This window comes from Corylus avellana, chromosome ca6 (genome assembly GCF_901000735.1).
Source record: "Corylus avellana chromosome ca6, CavTom2PMs-1.0".
NCBI lineage: Eukaryota > Viridiplantae > Streptophyta > Magnoliopsida > Fagales > Betulaceae > Corylus > Corylus avellana.
The window spans coordinates 7,784,274-7,805,200 of NC_081546.1; the positions used below are offsets into that span (position 1 = coordinate 7,784,274).

The following is a 20,927-nucleotide window of genomic DNA, read 5'->3' on the forward strand; positions in this document are numbered from 1 at the left end:
ATATATATATATATATATATATATATATATATATATATATCCTTCCACTCTCCAACATTAATATCTCCTCTCTTTTTTCTCTCCATCTCTATCTTTCTCTTTCTCCACTCTCCAACATTAACTAAAACATAATCTATTGGTCTAAAAATTCAACTTGGAGGTAATTATTCTTCTTAACCTTTTTTTTTTTTTCCAGACCAACAATGTTTTAACATATTCTAATTTATATAAATTAAACTAAAATTAAAGGTCTTATGTTTTAATTCATTTGAATGTTTATGGATTTATATATCCTTCCACTCTCCAACATTAATATCTCCCCTCTTTTTTCTCTCCATCTCTATCTTTCTCTTTCTCCACTCTCCAACATTAACTAAAACATAATCTATTGGTCTAAACATTCAACTTGGAGGTAATTATTCTTCTTAACCTTTTTTTTTTTTTTTCCAGACCAACAATGTTTTAACATATTCTAATTTATATAAATTAAACTAAAATTAAAGGTCTTATGTTTTAATTCATTTGAATGTTTATGGATTTTTTTTTTTTTTGTGTGTAATTTACTCGGATTTTCCAACATATTTTTAAGTTTTTTTTTTCTCTACTTTTGAAAGCAATATTATTTTGCTTTTTTTTTTTAATATTCGGAATTATATAGGTTTTATTTGTATTGAAATAAGATAGATGATTTATTTGATTGCATTAAATCTTGATTGAAATATTTTGTTTTATTTTGTATTCATAAATTTTTTTTTTTTTTCTCAAATGTTCAGAATTATGTGAATTTTATTCATATTTAAATATAACCTTTAGCATGTCTTTTTATTGAAAGAGTGATGATTGATTTTTTAACATGACTATTTTAGCCTATAATTAATAAAACAAAAAAATGAAGTTGCGTTTAAGTTTTAAAATCAAATATAATAAAGAACCATGCGCATAGCACGAGTTATATGCTAGGGTATCTATGTATAAATAGATACATAGATACTTCTTCTTCATTTTTGTAGAGGTAACCAAAAAGAATTTTCCTTCCAAAATGCTTCTTCTTCATTTTTGTAGAACGCTTATCATATCATTTTTGGATTTATCTTTGTGTATCTATGTTGTTGAAGCATTTTTTGGATCTAACAATTTCTGTTTGGTGTGATCTTCACGTTCTTCGAGGCGTTTCTCAAAATAATAAGTGTGTCAAAGGGGTCTACGGGGAAGGCCTCGTAGACCCTCTGATGCTTAAGTTAGCAGTCGTATATGGGGTGAAAATGTAGCCGGAGCTAGCAATGTATTGAGAAATAATGATATGTAGGACCTTTTGAGATAATGTAAGACCTTATGAGATAATTAAGGGTTGTTGAGAGATAGTGGGACCCATAGTGGATTTTATCCCCAACATATGTAAATTAATTATTTTTATGTTTGTTTCTCTAAAAAGTTTCATTATATTGAAATATAATAGGTATCACACCAATAAGATTTTATGTTTTAATTCATTTGAATATTTTATTTTATTTTATTTTATTTATTTATTTATTTTTTTTTTTTCGTTTTGTGATTTACTCGAATATTCTAGCATTTTTTGGAAGTGTTGAAAGAAATTTATTTGATTGCATTAAATATTGAGTGAAATGTGTGTTTTATTTTGTATTAAAAAGAAGAGAGAAGATTTTGTTTATTTTACTCTGTATTTTTCTGAAATTATTAGAATTTTATGGGTTTTATTTGTATTACAATATAATAGGTATCACATCAACAATATTATATTTTGATCATCAGAATTCAAGTGTCCTTTTTTTTAACTTTTCATTAAGTAGATGTTTGGTACATTTCAAAAAAAAAAAACAAAACAAAAAAAATACATGTTCAGTAATTTACTGGTGTATAACCTTTAGTATGTATTTTCACACACCTATTTTAACTTAAGGAAATTATATATAAACTCCTTAGGTTAACGCGTTTTTATTAAAAACTCCCTATTCAAAAATTGACTCCCTAGGTCAATCGAAAGTACAATAAACTCCCTACCGTTAAAAATTTGTAACACTCGTTAGTGCTACTCAAAACTCCCCGCTTTACCTCAATAAAATATTAATTTTTTATTAATTTAATTAAAAAAGTTAAATCTAAAAAAAAAAAATTAAAGGATGGCCAGGGGCCCCCAACCCCTATGGGGTGGCTTACGGCCACCCCAGGGGTGGTGTGCCCACACCCCTAGGGTAGCTTGCGGCCACCCCTAGGTGGTTTGGGGTGGCTTGCGGGCAGTGGCGGATCCAGGACTTAATTCTACCAGGGGCGTCAATAAAATAATAAAATATAATGATAAAATTTTTTTTTCTTTATATATTATATTTTTATTATAATATGATAAATACAACAAAAAAAAAATTATACCACAATATATGTATCACAAAAAGCATATTTATATACTAAATTGATATATTAGTTACCATGTAGGCACTAGTACAAAAGTAAAGGAAAATACAAAATACAAAGTGCCTAAAATTGCATTCTATGCGGTCTTAGAAAAACAAAATCATCAAGTATCAAATCTGAATCGAAGCTTTCAGCAATTTCCCTTTCAATGTAGACAAGTAAATTATCTTCAAGAAATTCATCTTCCATTTTGTTACGAAGTATTGTTTTAATAATTGTTTACTTCTCATACTCTAATGATATTATAATAAAATTATTAGCATATTCCGATAGCTATTAGCCTAAAATGAATTAATAAAAAGAACAAATCTAAGATTGGCAATAATCTTCTGAAACTCATTGATGCTTGACAAAATCCCAAAGTATAAAAAACACACCAAACAAAAAAAAAAAATAGCAATATTGTTTTAGAATAAGATAAACAAAATGATGAAAATGAGAGATATATCTCAATTAAAAAGCTTAAATTATAACAAAGACAAATCAAGGCGTTAATGGCTTTAATTATAAGCTTTACTCTCAACTTACTCGGTTGGGTACTTGGATTATGACAAGAAAATACCAAATATTGATAAATAAACATTAAATTTCTTGACTTCTTTTTTTTAATGTGAAACCAAGAAACCGAAACAGATGGAGGAGGTTTTTTTTTTTTTTTTTTTTTTACCTGGGGCAGTAAACAATTTATGCCAAAAAATTACGTAAAAAAAATTTTTTTAATTTTTTTTTACCAAGGGCGACCGCCCCCAGGTCGCCCCCTCTTCTCTCCGCCACTGCTTGCGGGCCACCCCAAACCCCCAATGGGGTGGCTTGCGGCCACCCCATGGGTGGTTATAGGTGCCCACGAGCCACCCCATAAGGGTTGGGGGGGAGGAGGATGGCTAGGGGTGACGGTAAATTTAATTTTTTTAAGATTTAATTTTTAAAATTAAATTAATAAAAATTTAATATTTTAATGAGGTAAAACGGGGAGTTTCGACTGTTAAAAATTTTTGACAGTAGAAAATTTATTGTAGTTTCGATTGACCCATGGAGTCAATTTCCGAAAAAAAAATACCTAAGGAGTTTTTAATAAAAGCACGTTGACCTAAAGAGTTTATATATAAGTTAACTTATAATGAAAAGTAAGCATTTAAGTTTTGAAATTAAATTATAATGAAGAATCACGCATAGCGCGTGTTATGTGCTAATTTCACATAAAATCTTAACGGATGGGGGTGATTGGCAAAAATCAAAATATCTATACATCAAAGTGAGAGTTTTTAAACTTTGAGAGTTTTTACAAAAGGCGTGGCATTTTACAGGTAATCCAATTTTTGTATTCACTCGACGCTTCATTGGTGGAAGAAGTAGGAGACAAAATATCGACTAATGTTATAAGTCTTCCTATAGTCTTTCTAGAGTCATCTCAAATGTGATATGTCTTTTAAAATCACAAATAGATCAAAAGTCAATAAATTACATCTCAAAATTAACGGTAATTTTAAAAATCACATCACATTTGAGATGATTCTAGGAGTACTATAGAAAGACTCTAGCATTACTCCAAAATCTCTCTCTCTCTCTCTCATTTTTTTTACTCATTTCCCATTTAATCTCTTTTTACGGCACATTCGTCTTTGTATTGACCGTTAAATAACTGTTATCCCAATTTTATATAGTCCTATAACCGTTTATTAAATAGGCGGATGCCTTGCCGCATGATGGGCTGGATTCTGTTAGATGGGTTGGTTGAAATGTGGTTAAGTGACGTGGGCTTTTCTTAGTTAGTTGGTTGTAACGGTCCAGTAGTAATTGTCTACATCTTGGCTCATTTTAGTTGTTTTACTTGTATAAAAGGCCAAGGCTTGCTAATGAGAATTATTCAGACGTTTTGGCTCTCAATTGTTCTTAGAAGTAGTTAAAATCTCTTAGTTTCCTTTGTTTCGTTAACTCTGTAGAAGTAGAATCTAACACTCTCACTTATTTCTACCCTGCTTATAGTAAAACCAGAGAAACACAGTAGTGCGACTATGGAGCAGTTCAAAGGCCAACCTCGCCTCCCAAAATTCGCCGTCCCGAAACGCTACGACTTACGCCTCAAACCGGACCTCTCCGCCTGCAAGTTCGCCGGCTCTGTCGCCGTTGACCTCGACATCGTCGCCGATACCAACTTCATCGTCCTCAATGCCGCCGACCTCTCTCTCGTTACCGGCTCCGTTTCGTTCGCCAACCGAGGCTTTTCTAAGGTATCCCCTATGGTACCTTTTTAAGCGAGACTGAGTTTTGATTTGATTTGATTTTTTTTTCCCCGAGGCATCCAACCGTACTGCCGTTGATGCTTAATGAATGAATCATATTTTGGGCAGGTGTTGGAGCCTTCAAAAATTGATTTGGTTGAAGCAGACGAGATTTTGGTTTTGGAGTTCGCGGAGACACTTCCGATTGGGATCGGAGTTCTCCATATCGGGTTTGAAGGACCTTTGAACGACAAAATGAAGGGGTTCTACAGAAGGTAGAATTTAATGTGTTATATTTGTTGATGAGAAGATTAAATGAATAGAGTTTTTTTAAGCTTGATACAATAATCTATTTCCTCTGTTTGTTAGCTTCTGTTTGAAAGAACTTAAAATCTCAGAGTTGAAGTATTAGCACCGAAGCTTTAAGCGGGACTGATATAAGAACGGAATTTAATTAGAGTTTTTTGATAAATACAACCATTGAAGTCTGGAATCATTTCTATGCTACCTTTTATAGTGCATTTGGTAAGAAAATAATGTGTGCTAAAAAGGAAGGATTTGGTGGTGACAAGTAGTGTTGGGATACGGTTGTGATGATGACAATTTTATTAATTATGTGTGTATATATTTGAGTTATTTTATTTTCTTTCAGTACATATGAGCATAATGGTGAGAAGAAGAATATGGCAGTTACGCAGTTTGAACCGGCTGATGCTAGGCGATGCTTTCCGTGTTGGGATGAACCTGCTTGCAAGGTGTTGTAATCTCTCTCTCTCTCTCTCTCTCTGTGTGTTGATTTAAGCTCTTGTACTTCTTTGCATCTTATGCTTTTTTTTCTTTTTTTTGATGGTCTTTGCATCTTATGCTGAAATCAAATCTTAACTCCCATCCCACTTCATAATGCTTGCTTCGATTGTTGTGGCTAAATAATTTTGGGACTGAAAGTAGAAATGCCTGATTGTGTTACAAATGAATGCAAACAAAAGCTAATTTGGCTCTTCTTCCCAATGCAGGCTACATTCAAAATCACATTGGATGTGCCATCTGAACTAGTAGCTCTTTCCAACATGCCAATTGTTGAAGAAAAAGTGGATGGGCATCTGAAGACAGTTTCATATCAGGAATCACCATTAATGTCTACATATTTGGTGGCAGTGGTTGTTGGTTTGTTTGATTATGTGGAAGATTGTACATCTGATGGTAAAATCAAACACTGTGCCCATTGTTTCTTATGGCAGTACAGCCCTTGTTCTTGATAGTGTAATCTTACATCTGTATACAGGGGTCAAAGTTCGAGTATACTGTCAGGTTGGTAAGGCAAATCAAGGGAAATTTGCATTGACTGTTGCTCTCGGAACACTTGAATTCTACAAAGAGTAAGTTGTCCTGTCAATTACTGCAAAATTGTTGAGCACTAGTCAAAGCATTAGCTAAAGACTATGTTTAATTGGACACTGGAATGTGATTACTGGTTATCGGTTAGTTCCATTTTTGTACTTATGCTGCATTATCTGGAATTCAAACTAACCATGATAAAATGTACAGATACTTTTCCGTGCCTTACGCTCTACCTAAATTGGATATGGTTGCAATCCCTGATTTTTCTGGGGCCATGGAGAATTATGGTTTAGTTACATACCATGAAATAGCTTTGCTCTATGACGATCAGCATTCTGCGGCTGCCAATAAGCAGAGGGTAATGTGGGTAATGCTATACTCACCCCATTATCCCTCTCCAATCCCCTCAAAGCTGATGTGACATGGTCACCCCAACCAGAATACCAATCCCCATACCCAAATGCCATGGGGATCATGCCACATCAGTTTTGGGGGATGGGGTAGGAAGGGGATAATAGGGTGATGAATAGAATTATTCGAGCATTGTGCATATTTTGAATGTTTCTCTCTTTGTTAGAATTTAGTTTGACTAATTTAATATGGAGCTGTTGTTTCAATAACACCCCACAGAATGTTTAATTGTTATTTTTGGCTGCTAAAAAGGTTGCTACTGTCATAGCTCATGAACTGGCACACCAGTGGTTTGGCAATCTTGTAACGATGGAATGGTGGACTCATTTGTGGCTGAATGAGGGGTTTGCAACATGGGTATATTGCATTGGTCATGTCTCTTTATATTACCATACCTAATGACCACGTGCTTGGAGATTATGTATCTGTTATTATATTTGTACAGATTAGCTATTTAGCAACTGATAGCTTGTTCCCAGAATGGAAAATATGGACTCAGTTTGTTGATGAATCTACAGGCGGTCTTAGACTGGATGGCCTTGCAGAGTCCCATCCCATTGAGGTAATTTGCATGGCTATTTTCTTTTCCTGGGTATAATCAGCCATAAGGAATCACCGAATCAGTATCATTACTTTTTTGACTATAGGTGAATTTAAGCATATTTCTTTTAGGTGGAGGTAAATCATGCAGGTGAGATTGATGAAATTTTTGACGCAATAAGTTACAGTAAAGGTGCATCTGTTATTCGGATGCTGCAAAGCTATCTTGGTGCTGAACCCTTTCAGGTAGGTCATTAGGTTTGTTACTTGTATGTGTTTCTTGTACAAGTTAAAGTATTTCTTATGATTGAAGAGACTTTGTTTTTCTCTTTTTGTTTCTCTTTCTCCATACCAAATTCACATGAAACTTATGTCATAGGAAACCTTAAAAAAATGAAGTCTTCCAGACATATAAGAGTAGGCAATAGGAATCTTCTTATTTTGAGTTCTGAAAAGATCAGAGACATTTTGTTCAGAAAATAGTTGGATGGTGATGTGGGTTTGTAGAATTTATTTTATGAAGGAGGTTGAGATAACCATTAAGTAGTCAAATTCTACTTAGAAAATAGAAGAAATAGAGGTGTTACTATATATATAGAAATAACTCGAAATTATATCTAGTTGATATCTGGTGACTTAGCTTCAGCTAGATTAGCTGCCAGTGTCATTCCTGGCTGCCAAGTATTATTCAAATAAATGCTGTTTAGGTTTGTTATTTTTCAGTTCCATCTGTGTCAACCAATCATCTTCTGTGATTTATGGGATTGATTGTTCAAATGATGGTTTATGGATTTATTGGTTTAAAGCATAATGGAGTTGAGTGTGATGGTTGTTGATTCTGGATATCATTACTATGAATATCCATATCAGAAGGGTAAGACGATGTTCGTTACATATCAAAAAGAAAACAAAAAGGTAAGATAATGTCAATGCTTTCAAATAAGGGATCAATTCTGTGTATGAAACTAACGAAGTATAGTACTTTTATCTTCCATATGCTTTGGTAAGGAAATATAAGGGCAGTGCAGAGATGGTTTTTTAGATCTGGTCGTTATTCTGGTAAAGAAATTTAGAAGCATAATAGGGCTTGCTCATTTGGGAAATATTTCTATTGTAATTGTGTCAATTACTTTCTTTTTTTTCCTTGCATTTATAAGTTTTATTTCCTGCTTTTAGTTTACTGTTTTTGCTCTTTTTATTTTTTTGTTTTTCTGATTTGCTTATGTAATCAGAGGTCACTTGCTTCATATATAAAAAAATATGCTTACTCAAATGCGAAGACAGAAGATTTATGGGCTGCCCTTGAGGAGGAATCTGGTGAGCCTGTGAACAAGCTAATGAATTCATGGACAAAGCAAAAGGGATACCCAGTTGTCTCTGTCAAATTCAAAGATCAGAAATTGGTGTTTGAGCAGGTTTCTTTTGTCTTATGTCATTCACCTATTTTATCGATAACGTATATCAGAACTCGGATGCAAAGTCAGCTGTCTTATTTTGTAATATTTCAGTTAATAATAATATTTTTGAGAACTCTCTGAGCTCTAACATTAAATGTGATAATGGCAGTCTCAATTTCTATCAAGTGGTTCCCATGAGGATGAGCAGTGGATTGTGCCAATAACATTGTGCTGTGGCTCATACGATGTGTGCAAGAATTTTTTACTGCAAACAATGTCTGAAACTCTTGACATTAAGGAATTCCTTAGTGATAGAAGCGGTTCAGCATCTGCTTGGATGAAACTCAATGTTGACCAGGCTGGTTTCTATAGGGTGAAATATGACGAGGACCTTGCAGGTAGACTCAGATGTGCAATAGAGAGAAAATACTTATCTGCAACAGACAGATTTGGTAATTTGGATATTTGACTCATACCTGCTTTATCCCATTGATGGAAGAAAAGAGAACTTAACAATATCTTCCTTTAACAGGCATTCTAGATGACTCATTTGCCCTTTGTATGGCACGCCAGCAGCCTTTGACATCATTGCTAACCTTGATGGTTGTTTACAGGGAGGAACTTGAGTATACTGTGTTGTCTAATTTGATTAGTGTAATGTTCACATCCATATTTTGTCTAAGTTTATTTCCGTTATGCTCTTAGTCCTAATTATGGTGCCTCTATTCACAGATAAGTTATAAAGTTGCAAGAATCGTAGCTGATGCGGCCCCCGAGTTACTGGATGACATTAACCGATTTTTTATTAGCCTTTTTCAGTATTCTGCAGAGTAAGTTATTTTATAATTCGGTAATTGAAACTCCAACAATGGTTTGTGTTTTATAAGCCATTGGGTTTGCTTAGTATACTGTTTTTTTGACATTAAGTGGTCTATATGAAGTCGATTATATTCCATTTGATTGGGAATAATGCTCTCTTTATGATTTATTTCTTAAACATTTGGACAGCTGCCTTTGTTTTTTCTTTGGTGATTAGTTATCATGATTTTCTTCTTTTTTTCCTCTTACTTGTTAGGTGGCTTCTCTTGTATACTCTGTGTACCTAGGGTGGCTTATGCTTTTAATGATATCTCAATTACTTATAAAAAAATGTTTTATTTCTTACACATGAATAAAGACATCTTTAACGGAGAAAAACGGACCAAATAAAAAAACACACAATTATGTTCACCTAAAGATTGTTTCAATTCCCTTTTCAAGTTTTGTTGGGATAAGCTGTCAGATTTTTAGCCTAGGATCTAGTATGTAGATATTTCTCACATCAGGCAATTTGTATATGCATGTTCATCTCTCACATTTGAAGATACTTTACTGATACATTGTCAAGAGAAAGTTTGTCATACATACTGTTGATTATAGTCAATAAAAGTCTCCTTTGAAGTCACTAATGCAATTTGTACAGAACTAGCTGAGGAAGGTTCTAGAATGTCAGAAAAGTTAGGGCGGAAAGAGTCTTTGAGATGATGGTTGCATACCATCAATTTATATCATACCTTACAAGCGAATAGGAACCCAGTGTGTATCGCTGACCCATACAATAAGCACTCAAAAAGCTTCCGTTGAGCAAGATTTGCTTTCTTTTGATTTCATTCTTCTATTTATTTTTCTTTTATGTTTGAATTTCTTTGCAGGAAGCTTGGTTGGGAGCCTAAGCAAGGGGAGAGTCATTTAGATGCAATGTTGAGAGGAGAGATTTTGACTGCCCTTGCTGTGTTTGGAGATGATCTGACACTAAATGAAGCAAGTAGGCGTTTTCATGCTTTCTTAGATGACAGAAATACATCACTTCTCCCTCCTGACATAAGAAAGGTTGGTGAAGGAGACATTGGTCAATTTCTCGTATTTCTCCATTTACAATTCCTATGGATGTTTATGGACTGGGCTTGCAGGCAGCATACAAGGGTGTAATGCAGAGAGTCAGCACCTCAAACAGATTGGATTATGAATCTCTGTTGAGAGTTTACAGAGAGACTGATAGCCAGGAGAAAACTCGCATTCTAGGTAATAACATATAATTAAAATGATGCAAGACCATCCAAATCTCTCTAGGATATTGGAATCATGCCTTTTTTTTTTTTTTTTTTTTTTTTTTGGTGCTTGTAGGTTCATTAGCATCTTGTTCAGATCCCAACATAATTCTTGAAGTTCTCAACTTTTTGGTGTCTTCTGAGGTATCTGAGTTTTATATAATTTCTGGGATCAAAAGTTTTTCATACAAGTTGATAAATTATGGTCTGATGGAGCTCGGGATGCTGATGCGGACTTTATTTCCCATTTTATCTAGGTTCGTAGCCAAGATGCTGTTTTTGGACTTGCTGTTAGTATTGAAGGACGTGAAACAGCTTGGACATGGCTGAAGGTAATACTTGATTAGTAATGTTAAAAGGAAAAAGCATATTGCGGGTGAAGCATTACCAACATTCGTGCACATGCACTATATTTGTGTGATACTTAAAAAGAGACTGGTCTGAGGTCTTGCATGTTAGATTTAAGTAAATACAAGGGACAGGGTACTCACCTTTTTTCCTGGAAGAATAACAGGCATTGTGGTGCATCTCATGCATTTGTTGCTGATAAAAAGGAAAATATAGGGATACTAGAATGGAGGGGCGGTGTGCTTTTATGTTCTGTATGGTATGCTAGGAAAAATTAGAATAGCTTCACAATCCCATTCTCCCCCTCCCCGCACAAAAGAAGAAACAATGTGTTTGATAAATAAAAAGGTAATTTGTTGAGCTTAGACCTTTTCCATACTAAGACCAGTTTTTAGAAGAACTGCTAGAAATGCCTAAGTTGTCTACGTTTTTGGGGATTTAAGGATTCAGTAGTTGTGAAATTCAATATGATTGATGGGAATCAAATAAGTGAGTTCCAGTGAGAGATGAGATCTGGTCTTGTGAAAGTAGCAAGCGAATCTGAGGACGTACATGCTTAAGGTGGACTGAGGACAATATCTTGTAGGAGCTTAGATTTCAGAATATCTCACTTTTTATATTGGAAATATAAAGTCAGGCGACATCTATATCAGAATTGCAAGTTGAAACACAAGTACAAGTTTACTTAATATTGAGCCGTCAATCAAGGAAACCAACTGAAGTTGCCCCAATTGTTGTTCAAAAATTCCATGATGCTAGTGTATAGCAATTCTGTTTTTAGTTTTTTGTTTCTGAAATCTGTGTATAACATGAAGGAAAGGGAAACTTATTTTGGTTTTCTGTGGCAATGAGCCCCTTTTAGTCTCTTATTGTGTTCAGCATACCTATAATCTCTTACAGGGTTGATTTGAAGAGACCACTGAGGGATGGACAAAATACCAATTTTTTTTTTATCTAATGCGGGTTTTTTATCCCTTTTAAATATGATCATAATACAGGATAAGTGGGAGTATATGTCAAAAACCTGGGGAGCTGGATTTCTAATGACTCGCTTCATCAGTGCAATTGTCTCACCGGTTTGTCTCTCCCTCCCTCCCTCTCTCTTCTGTTGTTAATTCCATAAGTATCAATTTTTGTCTTTTGTATCTCAATTGCAAATGTTATGCAGAATGCAAAGTCAAATAGAACTAGTTATTGATATGCTCATCAGTTTTTCTTTTCTTGTTCGGTTCTCCCTCTCCTCCAGTTTGCTTCATTCGAGAAGGCCAAAGAAATAGAGGAGTTTTTCGCAAGCCGTTCTAAGCAGTCAATTGCTAGAACCCTGAAGCAGAGCATTGAGCGAGTCCACATTAATGCAAATTGGGTTCAGAGTATTCAGAATGAGGAACATCTTGCCAACGCAGTGAAGGAGGTGGCATACAGAAAGTACTAAGTGACACTTATTTGGGCTTTTTTTACAGTTTATAAGTTGGCAGTTAAAATATGAGCTGGATTTAAGAAGTGTTTATCACTTGCAAAATATGAAGATGATCTGAAAGATTGGATCGTTGAGTTTGTTATTCAGTTAATAGATTAGTTACAGATTAGTTAATCTATTTTCAGTGTATTAGTTCATTGTATAAATACTGAACTCTTTTAATCTCAGTCATTAATGCAAATACAGAAAGTTTCCGCAATTCTTCTTCTTCTTCCATATTTTAAAATAATGAATCAGGGACATAAGCAACCATTTGTCTATTGATTATATTTATCTTCTGAAGTTGAATTTTTCTTATGGTTTTTGTCTTGCATGGATGAAAGGGTTGTTTTTTTCCTTCTTTTTCCTTTTTTGTCATGGAAGTTTACATCACATATTTGGTGTTAGCGCATATGTTTCCCAAAATTAGCCACCGTTAAAAATGTTTTCTTTTAAGCATGAAGGAAGCCAATGGATAGTATTTAATCCACTGCTCAGCAGGAGCCTCCTCTCTTAGAGGGGGCATTTCCAACTTTGCAACTAAAAGAATGCCAATTCCCTACGAGAAGTACAATATATAGCTCTTATTGGCGGACAATAAGAGTTGCAACTTATTGGCCTAACTCTTTTAGTCGCTCTTTTCATGTTGTTTCCTCCTAAGAGCTCTAGTTCTCCTCCACGTGATGACACTGTTGCAGTGGTTGGTGGGTCGGGTTTTGGCCGACTTGCCAACCCAATAAGGGTAAACTTGAACCCAACCTATTTAGTTAAACGAGTTAGATCATTCACCCAAACATGACCCTAAGTTAACCAACACGACCTGCTTGACCTGTTTAATAAATGAGTCACAAATGGGTCAACCCGTTTGAGCCATTTAGACCTAAATGCAACATGTTTAACCCATTTGATATAACCCGACACAACATGTTTAATTCGTTTTGACCCAAACGTGATATATTGACCTATTTCAACATATATTTATTATATTAAAATCTATATATAATTTCATAAGCGGGTTAAGCGAGTCAACCTGTTTATAACCTGTTTATTAAATGGATCAAGTGGGTCAACCCGTTTATGCCAAACTCTAATCCTATAATTTTGTGTCGCGTTCGTGGGTCGTGTAAAAAATTACCAGCTTTAGGTGTGCATGAGTAAGATGCTAGCGAAATATGTTTAATCATTGACGTCTGAAATCTTGTTTTTTTTAAAAAAATTGATAGAAACTTTTCCTCTCTTTTTTATCCAAAAAAAAGTCAAAACATTAACAAACAATTTTTCTCAATTTTCATGCGAAAAATTCGAAACTATCTTTACCATTGTATCACATCAACATATTTTTTCAATCAAAATACCAAAAATCCCTCTTAAAAAGATTAATGAAACACTACGAAAGAGGGTGTTTAATACATGGCTAGGCCATTGACTTTCACTTTAATGTTCACAACGTGCCCACCTCATTTAAGTTTCAAAGTTCAAGCAATGAAATAAATAACATTTATTTGAAGTTTTGTGCATCTACTGGTGTACATAATGTCAATAGACACGTTCTTTTAATAAAATTAAATAATGTATCATGTATACCATTAGATACACAAACTTTAAATCTTGACCATGAAATAAAGAGGATCCTATTACGTTCAATCACATTTAGTTAGTGAGTTAAACAAATTTAAGTCATATAGCTTTATTATTATTATTTTTATATTGATTTCTTACTTTGTATTAAGAACATTTTATATATTTAAAAAAATGAGAGAATCTTCTTCCTAACGTATGAGAAATATAACTTAAATTCCCACGCCTCATGCTGAGAATCATGGGCATTGAGTATGGCGCTGTTTGGGTTGATGGACCGGATATGAGGTCCACATACCCAAACACCAACAAAAAAAAAAAAAAAACTCGGTCGTTTTGCACCAAGCTGTGTTACCGTATATAGTTTGATCGACTCCTAAAATGCAAAGGAGACGAGGCAAATAAATGGTTCCAAGTTTGATCCCAAATTATTTCAACAATCATGAACCCTGTTGACCCAAAAGCGGATTCCTTTTGAATCTGAGTAGACACAACTAAGCTGCCCTTTTTGGATGGGTGGCTCTGCTGGCTCACGTCAATTAACATTTATAAAGTGGCTCTACAGACTACAAGGGTCCTACTCATTCTGTTATGTTTCCTAAGTCGTGTGTTTTATACTTCACAAAATTCACCTAGTTTAGAGAAGAAAGTAAAATAAGCAGAAAGTCCAAGCAAAAGCATTAGGCATAAATCTCTGGGAAGGAGACCAAAACTCAAAGCTATTTCCGAATTTGGTATTTTTTTTATTTTTATTTTTTAAAAAAGTACCCCGCGGTTGAAAAACAATAAGAAGTAAATACCTCACAGAGCCTTTTAACTCGGAGGTATCAATGAATACAATTTAGCAGAAAATGCTAAAAACATGGAACTGTCCTACAACAAAGCTGCTAAGATTTACATAGCCAGAACTCAGCATGGTTTACAACAAGACTGGAAACAACCAAGAGTTCTAGAATGGTGGATGTTGTTGTTCTATAGTAAATACAGACTGGTATTCGCCCAGGTGAAAAACTAAGTGGGCAAAAACTATATTGGATCATCATATTTTACACCGTACAATCATGGAGTGAATAGCTAATAGGAGGAGGAGGAGGAGGATGAAGGAACGAACCATCATGTTTTGCTTTTGAATTTCCTTTGAGCTTTCAAATCCACCACAATCACAGTGATGTTGTCCTTGCTTCCTTTTTGAATAGCGCGATTCGAGAGGAATTCTGCTGCCGCTTGAGCTGCAGGATCAATTCCCTCACCCCTGATAGTGGGAAGTGTAACACCATTCTTTTTGTGCCAGAGGAGTATTCTTTTCCGAGCCAGGTCACACACCTCTTCATTTGTCATGACATCCCATAACCCATCACTCGCTAAAATAAGGCATTCGTCGTCTTTTGTCCGTGGAAGAAACCGCACCTCTGGTTCCGGAATTATCCATGGTTTCAAATATCGGTCACCTGAAATCCACAAGCAAGTCAAACAAAATATTTTCCACAAAATAAACTGGTTGTATTATTATTATTAGTGGAGTCCAAGTAGTATGGAATTCCTTACATATGTCTGCTACAAGTAAAATGAATGCACATAACATGACAAGTTGACATAATAGGAAAACATTATAATGTCTTATACTGCTGATTGAAATTATCATTTTTTGGACATAGTAATGCACAAATGATAGGAGTTACATGACTCCAACGAAGAAGAATAGACAGTTTTAAGACAGTAACAACAGAACAACCAAACAGAACCACTAAGCTTCCCTGCATTTTTTTGCACAAGAAAAATATGAAGTTCGATTTTGGAAAAGTATCGATGTCCCTTAGAAAATATGATCAATCCATTGTGGTTTTCAAGTCACTGGAATGGAAATTTATGGCATATATTGAGACAGCATTGGCACTGTTACAATTGAATATCTAGGGTCATTCGACAAAATCTAAAGATACCTGTGAGAAATAAGACTTTGTTTCGTTATCAACAGAACCACAATAGAAATATTTCAAATACTAGAGAAGAAGACATTCACTCACTTGGTTTCCCCAGGATGTCAAAGTCTCCAACATAATTAACACAGACGACTTGATTTCTAGAAATTAAAAACAAATACTCCCTCAATCCTATATTCTTAGTCCTCTATTATATTTTGGGATGCCTCAAAGTACTGCCATTTTCAAAAGTCAATGAACACAATTTAAAAAACTTTCTTTATGTGAAAAGCCAACCTCCTTTCATTTGTTTTATTTATGAATAAATTAAGCACTGAATACCGATTCTCAATCAAAAGTGAAGAAGTCTGACCTAAACATGACTAACAAAAAGTATCAATCAAAATGAAGATGCCCTATACTAACAAAATTCATATACGTTATCTATATATAATATTTTCCATGTTACCATTTTATCATGCAAACTTCCAAAAGAGAGAAATGAAGCAACATCTCAATTGCCATTATTTTGCAATGCCACCTTCAGAATACAACCTTTATGAAAAGTACGGCAGATCCATGTTTTAAATACCCCTTATTAGAATTTCCTAATGGTGTGTTTGCAGGATAGATTTTAAGATGGGATTTTACTTTTGTAATTTGGGAATTTCTAGTGTTCATTTCTCTTGTTTGGATTAACGTTAAGAGTCATTTCAAAAAAAAAAAAAAAAAAAGGAATTTTGAACTTGGGATTTTAAAGTATCTAAATCTCAAGTTCAAATTCCATAGAAGAAAGTAGAGTTTTACAAATCTTATTGTTATCACTCTAATACCTACCATACTCGTTAAACTGACACCGCCAATGTTGTTGCCAGAGTCGTAACTACTATACTACCCTAATACTTTTATTTCTTAATTTTTAAATATATTCATCCAAACAATAGAAATTTGAATTAATAAGACTAGAATTCCCACTAATTTGAATTCCAGCATATAAGCACAACCTTACAGAATAATGTCCATTTAGGAAGTTCTATTTTACTCACTGAAATCCTAGATGATTTGGAAAAATGTCCATATATATCAAAAGCAACCCACAACAGGGTTCATCAGGATAAAATAGATATTCCATACACTTTCTAAGACTCTTGGAAATTGAGAACTCTCACTGACAACTCAAAAATTGCTTCATATCAGAGTGAAACAATTAAAGTGAACCAGTTACATAAGCTGCTTAAATCTGATCTGATCCTTTCAATTTCTCATCATTCTCCTCACAAATCAATTTATGTTGAAATCAGCCTAATCCAATCAGAATCCTAATCTGGCACCACTATGAAGCTTACACCTCAAGGTAAGCCCCTAGAAACCACTTATAAAGCTCAAGAACATGCTTCATGACTTGCACTGAATGCATTATCTCCTTCCCCGTAAAAATGATAACAACCAGAAGAAAATGAAAGGTGGACTTGTCTCACATTAATGTCATAAACTTTGATCATTCCTTTCTCATCTTTATTTAAGTAAAAATTTTACAAAATTAATTCATGGGTCTTAAACATATAATCTCTGGAAGTCATAACAACTCAGCACACACCTATGCTTTAATTTTACTGCCTTAAACTACTTGTGCAAAATATTGCTGCAACAACTTGAACGCAGAAAAAACACAATGCATTCATAAACTGAACTCCTGGCTGGCATCCAACAGGCAAGTGCAACATAATTGGTAATCTCATTCGACCATATAAAGTATTAAGTTTAACTAGTGATTAACATCATCATGGAAAAGATAATCCATGACATGATAATCACTGGGAAGCATTGATTCCTTTCCCCAAAGTGAATTTGGTCAATGTATGCTTGTAATATTCGTAATAGCAACCTGACCATAACAAAGCTGTTGACAAAAGAAACTCCCGGTGAGGGGCAACTTTAGGGAAACTCACAGTCCAAAACATGCAAATGGATAAGAAAAAGTAATGGTGAAGAAGCACACACCAATAGACCTTGACATTGCAAGAACTCCAAAAACACGATGCCCATTCCACTGAATGACCTTGCCTCCAGCTGCCTCAATTCTTGCATATTCATCTTCTCGATTTGGCTGAGATAATATCAACAACAAATTATATTAAATGGATATCTGCCTATAATCAATTATTACAACAAAAGATGTAAAACTACTGTTAAGAGGTCTATTACTTTATGATCAACTGACAATGCCATAGGTTCTTTCCCACGACATAGAACTGCTCTTGAATCTCCACAGTTTGCTACAATGATATGTGATGAACAAATAATGGCCACCACAGCAGTAGAACCAACAGTTTCTGGTGCGACAGGCTCAAGACTAGCTTTTCCTCCAATTTCGTCGTCAACCTTAAGAAAACAATCGGTGAAAGCTTTTCTCCACTGCTCTTCGCAACTTCCCTTGATACTTCCAACACTTAGGCCTCCCTTAACAAGTTCTATCTCCTCAGCCAAAGCCATATGGACACGATCACGACAATAGTTTGCAACCTGAACAAATAAGTTCCTCATGAGAATAAATTCCTTTGCAGAAGGACATATATGCATGAGTCGGTAGTTGAAAAAAAAATCAGAAGAAAACCAACAAGGATGCAAATAAAATAAATGGTACCTGCGAGCCTCCATGGCCATCATAGACTCCAAAGAAATGAACAGTCTGGTGAGGTAAGAAATTAGTCATGCCATCAAGTACCCGGTCACCGATTAGCATTTGAACAGGAATCTTCAGAAAACGAGGTACCGCGGCAACTGCATCTTCCATCTCAGGTCTTCTTCCGCACATAGATGTAAATCCCCAAAGAGGCACATAATCCACCTCAAAAACACTGCGGCCAGATGTTCCACTCACCGCTCTTTCCAGAGGCAACTGAAGAAGAACTGCAGATGGCTTTGGATCAGAGCCATCGCCAATCTCTTCCTCAAGACTCACAGCCACAGCAACAGGATCACTCACGATCTCTGTCTCATCATTTGGTTCCACTGGATTGAAGGCCTTAGCAACAACATTAACACCGCATAAACTCCTCCCAGTTTCTATGGAACTCTGTGTTCCTACATCAGAAGAAGCCTCAAGAACCAAGATTTCCTCTCCACACAAACTACTGTTCTCACTCGCCACTGAAAGAGAACAAGAGCAATCAAGAATCTGATCACCCTCCAATGACAATGAATCATCTTCCTCGCTTTCCGGGGCTACTATCACATCATCCCCAGCAACCCAATTGCATTCATTTTGAGATACCATATCCAACATAAGAGCTCCTCCTCCCTTGTTCTTTTTCGGCACTGCAGCCGCCAAAATCCGAACTTCATTAGCCAAATCCTCAACACCAGCAGCAACCGTCTCAGTGGAAGCCTTAGTAACAGAATCAGACAATAAACCCCCCTTGTCTGCCATTAGCTTGAGTCTAGTGATATCTATGTGGGTAGCGATGGTTTGGTTATCACAGAGTGAGTTACCTACTCGAAATGGCACTGCGACCGCCGGAGACATCTCCTCCATCAATATCCCTATCTAGGCAGCACAAAAAGTTACCCTCCAACCCCTTTAAAATCAAACAGCCTGTCATTTTTCAACTAATCCATCACCTTCTTTTCTAATCGAGAATAATCTTGGAATTGGAATGGTGGGTTTCAACCGCTCATTTTCCATGCCTAAGAAAATCAAGTTAGACCAATAGAGGAAGCAAATTTCAGGTGATGTAACTCTATGTTTGAGCTAAAAAGGGTGGTGAAAGGGAAATGGGTAGTCAGATCTGGTCAACAACAACAGTGAATCCCAACTTCCATATATAGCAATACTAACCGAAAATGGATCGCATGGACCTGTCTAGAACTTATCAACTTCTTCTTCTCTGGAGTCTTCTTTATCTACCTCCATCAGCTACAATGAGAGAGAAACAACCAGAAAAGAACATTAAACGGAGACACACACCACACAAACCAAAAGGAAAAAAACAAGTAAAATACAATTGTGACAACATAAGTAAATTAAATTTGAAACCAACCCCTTATCCCTAACACAAGAAAGATGGAGAAAAGGGGGGGTCATGAGAAAGAACCAAAGAAAGGCCGAGTCCCAAGAATCACAGGAAAACCCTAGAAAAGCACCCTTTTTCACATATTACTTGAGTTCCCTGGATCTAAGGCAACCCATCTCAGCCTCTTGCTCTTTAGCCAGCTCTCTCTCTCTCTCTCTCAAATAATTATGACAAATAATCTAGAAAAGAAAGTAAAAGAAGAAACGAAACAAGGAGTCGCCACCTAATTTGTCAACTGGACACTGATAAGTCTTCTCTTACCTCCCACTTTCTCTCTCTCTCTCTCTCTATGGTATTGGTTCAAGAAATTCTTCCTTTCTTATTTCTCTCTTCCAGAGACTTTCACCCATCAAAGAAAAAGAAAAAAGAAAAGGACTTTTAACATCAGAAAGCGATGAAACGAATAAAAATATCAAGAAACAAGGCATATGGGGCGGTCGCTCACCATTAAAAAAATAACATCTCAATGTGATCACGAAAAAGATAATACTTTTTATGTAAATGTTGATCTGGGTTGGGTGCCGAAACTTGGAAGAGCAAGAAAGCGAGTGAGAGGAAAGAGAATTAAGATGCAAGAAAATGAATTTGAGAGAAAAGCGAAAGGAGAAAGAAAGGCAAGTCAGAGGGAGGGAGTGTGGTGGGTGCGTGAGGGAGAGAAGGGAGGGAGAAATGGACAGGTGTCAAATCTAGAAGAGCATATTAAAGCATCTCCACCCATTTACATGCTCCTTCCCTTTTCATCCTCCACCCCCGAAAGGGACTTTTCCTCCATACATAACGCCTACAACTGTACATTGCTTTTTGGGTTTACCTCAAGATTGAAAAAAAAAAAAAAAACCTTTTGAATTTGATGGATTTCACGCCCCTACTTCGTTCGTATAATCTGAAAGCGAGATAGATTTCATTACTTTGTAGTAGATTTCAGCTTCCTTTCTCTTTCTTTTTTCTTTTTCTTTTTCCTTTTCTTTTATTTTTTTGAAAAGACAAAAATAATAATAATTATAATAATTCCTAGTGTTTTTAGTGACCAGTTCAAATTGCTTCTTTTAAGAGATAAAAAAATTATTCGACTTTAATAATCTTGATGAATATTAGTTTCTTTATTTCTTTAATTTTTTTTTTTTTTAAACG

General features: G+C 35.2%; 2 protein-coding genes across 4 annotated transcripts; one reads left to right on the forward strand and one right to left on the reverse strand.

The window, feature by feature from the left end:
* Positions 1-4,313: 4,313 nt before the first annotated feature.
* LOC132183782 (aminopeptidase M1-like) lies at positions 4,314-12,446 on the forward strand. The gene is made up of 19 exons (XM_059597199.1): positions 4,314-4,658; positions 4,779-4,924; positions 5,302-5,404; positions 5,663-5,849; positions 5,932-6,025; positions 6,195-6,345; positions 6,651-6,755; positions 6,844-6,960; positions 7,071-7,184; positions 8,171-8,353; positions 8,505-8,787; positions 8,868-8,989; positions 9,068-9,165; positions 10,027-10,204; positions 10,285-10,396; positions 10,499-10,566; positions 10,680-10,754; positions 11,769-11,846; positions 12,017-12,446. Exons 1-19 carry the CDS (start codon positions 4,443-4,445, stop codon positions 12,200-12,202), a joined length of 2,616 nt encoding a protein of 871 aa, XP_059453182.1. The 5' UTR covers positions 4,314-4,442; the 3' UTR covers positions 12,203-12,446.
* A 2,146-nt stretch (positions 12,447-14,592) lies between these two features.
* LOC132183807 (probable protein phosphatase 2C 6) lies at positions 14,593-20,485 on the reverse strand. Of its 3 annotated transcripts, none has more exons than XM_059597236.1 (6): positions 20,242-20,485; positions 19,562-19,639; positions 18,368-19,410; positions 17,929-18,246; positions 17,725-17,830; positions 14,593-15,252 (listed from the first exon to the last, which is right to left on the reverse strand). In XM_059597236.1, exons 3-6 carry the CDS (start codon positions 19,256-19,258, stop codon positions 14,918-14,920), a joined length of 1,650 nt encoding a protein of 549 aa, XP_059453219.1. In that variant the 5' UTR covers positions 19,259-19,410; positions 19,562-19,639; positions 20,242-20,485; the 3' UTR covers positions 14,593-14,917. The 3 variants fall into 3 exon arrangements, with proteins under 3 accessions (XP_059453219.1, XP_059453221.1, XP_059453222.1); XM_059597238.1 differs by adding an exon at positions 20,020-20,135 and having other exon boundaries at positions 18,368-19,639; XM_059597239.1 differs by lacking the exon at positions 20,242-20,485 and adding an exon at positions 19,764-19,944 and having other exon boundaries at positions 18,368-19,639.
* Between the last annotated feature and the right edge of the window lie 442 nt (positions 20,486-20,927).

What these genes read in the sequence shown, in the direction of transcription:
- LOC132183807 (XM_059597236.1), bottom strand. Translation starts at nt 19,258, where the DNA reads ATGGAGGAGATGTCTCCGGCGGTCGCAGTGCCATTTCGAGTAGGTAAC. An exon ending in ATGGCCATGGAGGCTCGCAG is followed by an intron (nt 18,247 to 18,367) that starts GTACCATTTATT and finishes TTATTTGTTCAG; the next exon opens with GTTGCAAACTATTGTCGTGA. An exon ending in TGCAATGTCAAGGTCTATTG is followed by an intron (nt 15,253 to 17,724) that starts GTGTGTGCTTCT and finishes TGTGGATTTCAG; the next exon opens with GTGACCGATATTTGAAACCA.
- LOC132183782 (XM_059597199.1), top strand. Translation starts at nt 4,443, where the DNA reads ATGGAGCAGTTCAAAGGCCAACCTCGCCTCCCAAAATTCGCCGTCCCG. An exon ending in TCCCTCCTGACATAAGAAAG is followed by an intron (nt 10,205 to 10,284) that starts GTTGGTGAAGGA and finishes CTGGGCTTGCAG; the next exon opens with GCAGCATACAAGGGTGTAAT. An exon ending in GGAGAAAACTCGCATTCTAG is followed by an intron (nt 10,397 to 10,498) that starts GTAATAACATAT and finishes TGGTGCTTGTAG; the next exon opens with GTTCATTAGCATCTTGTTCA.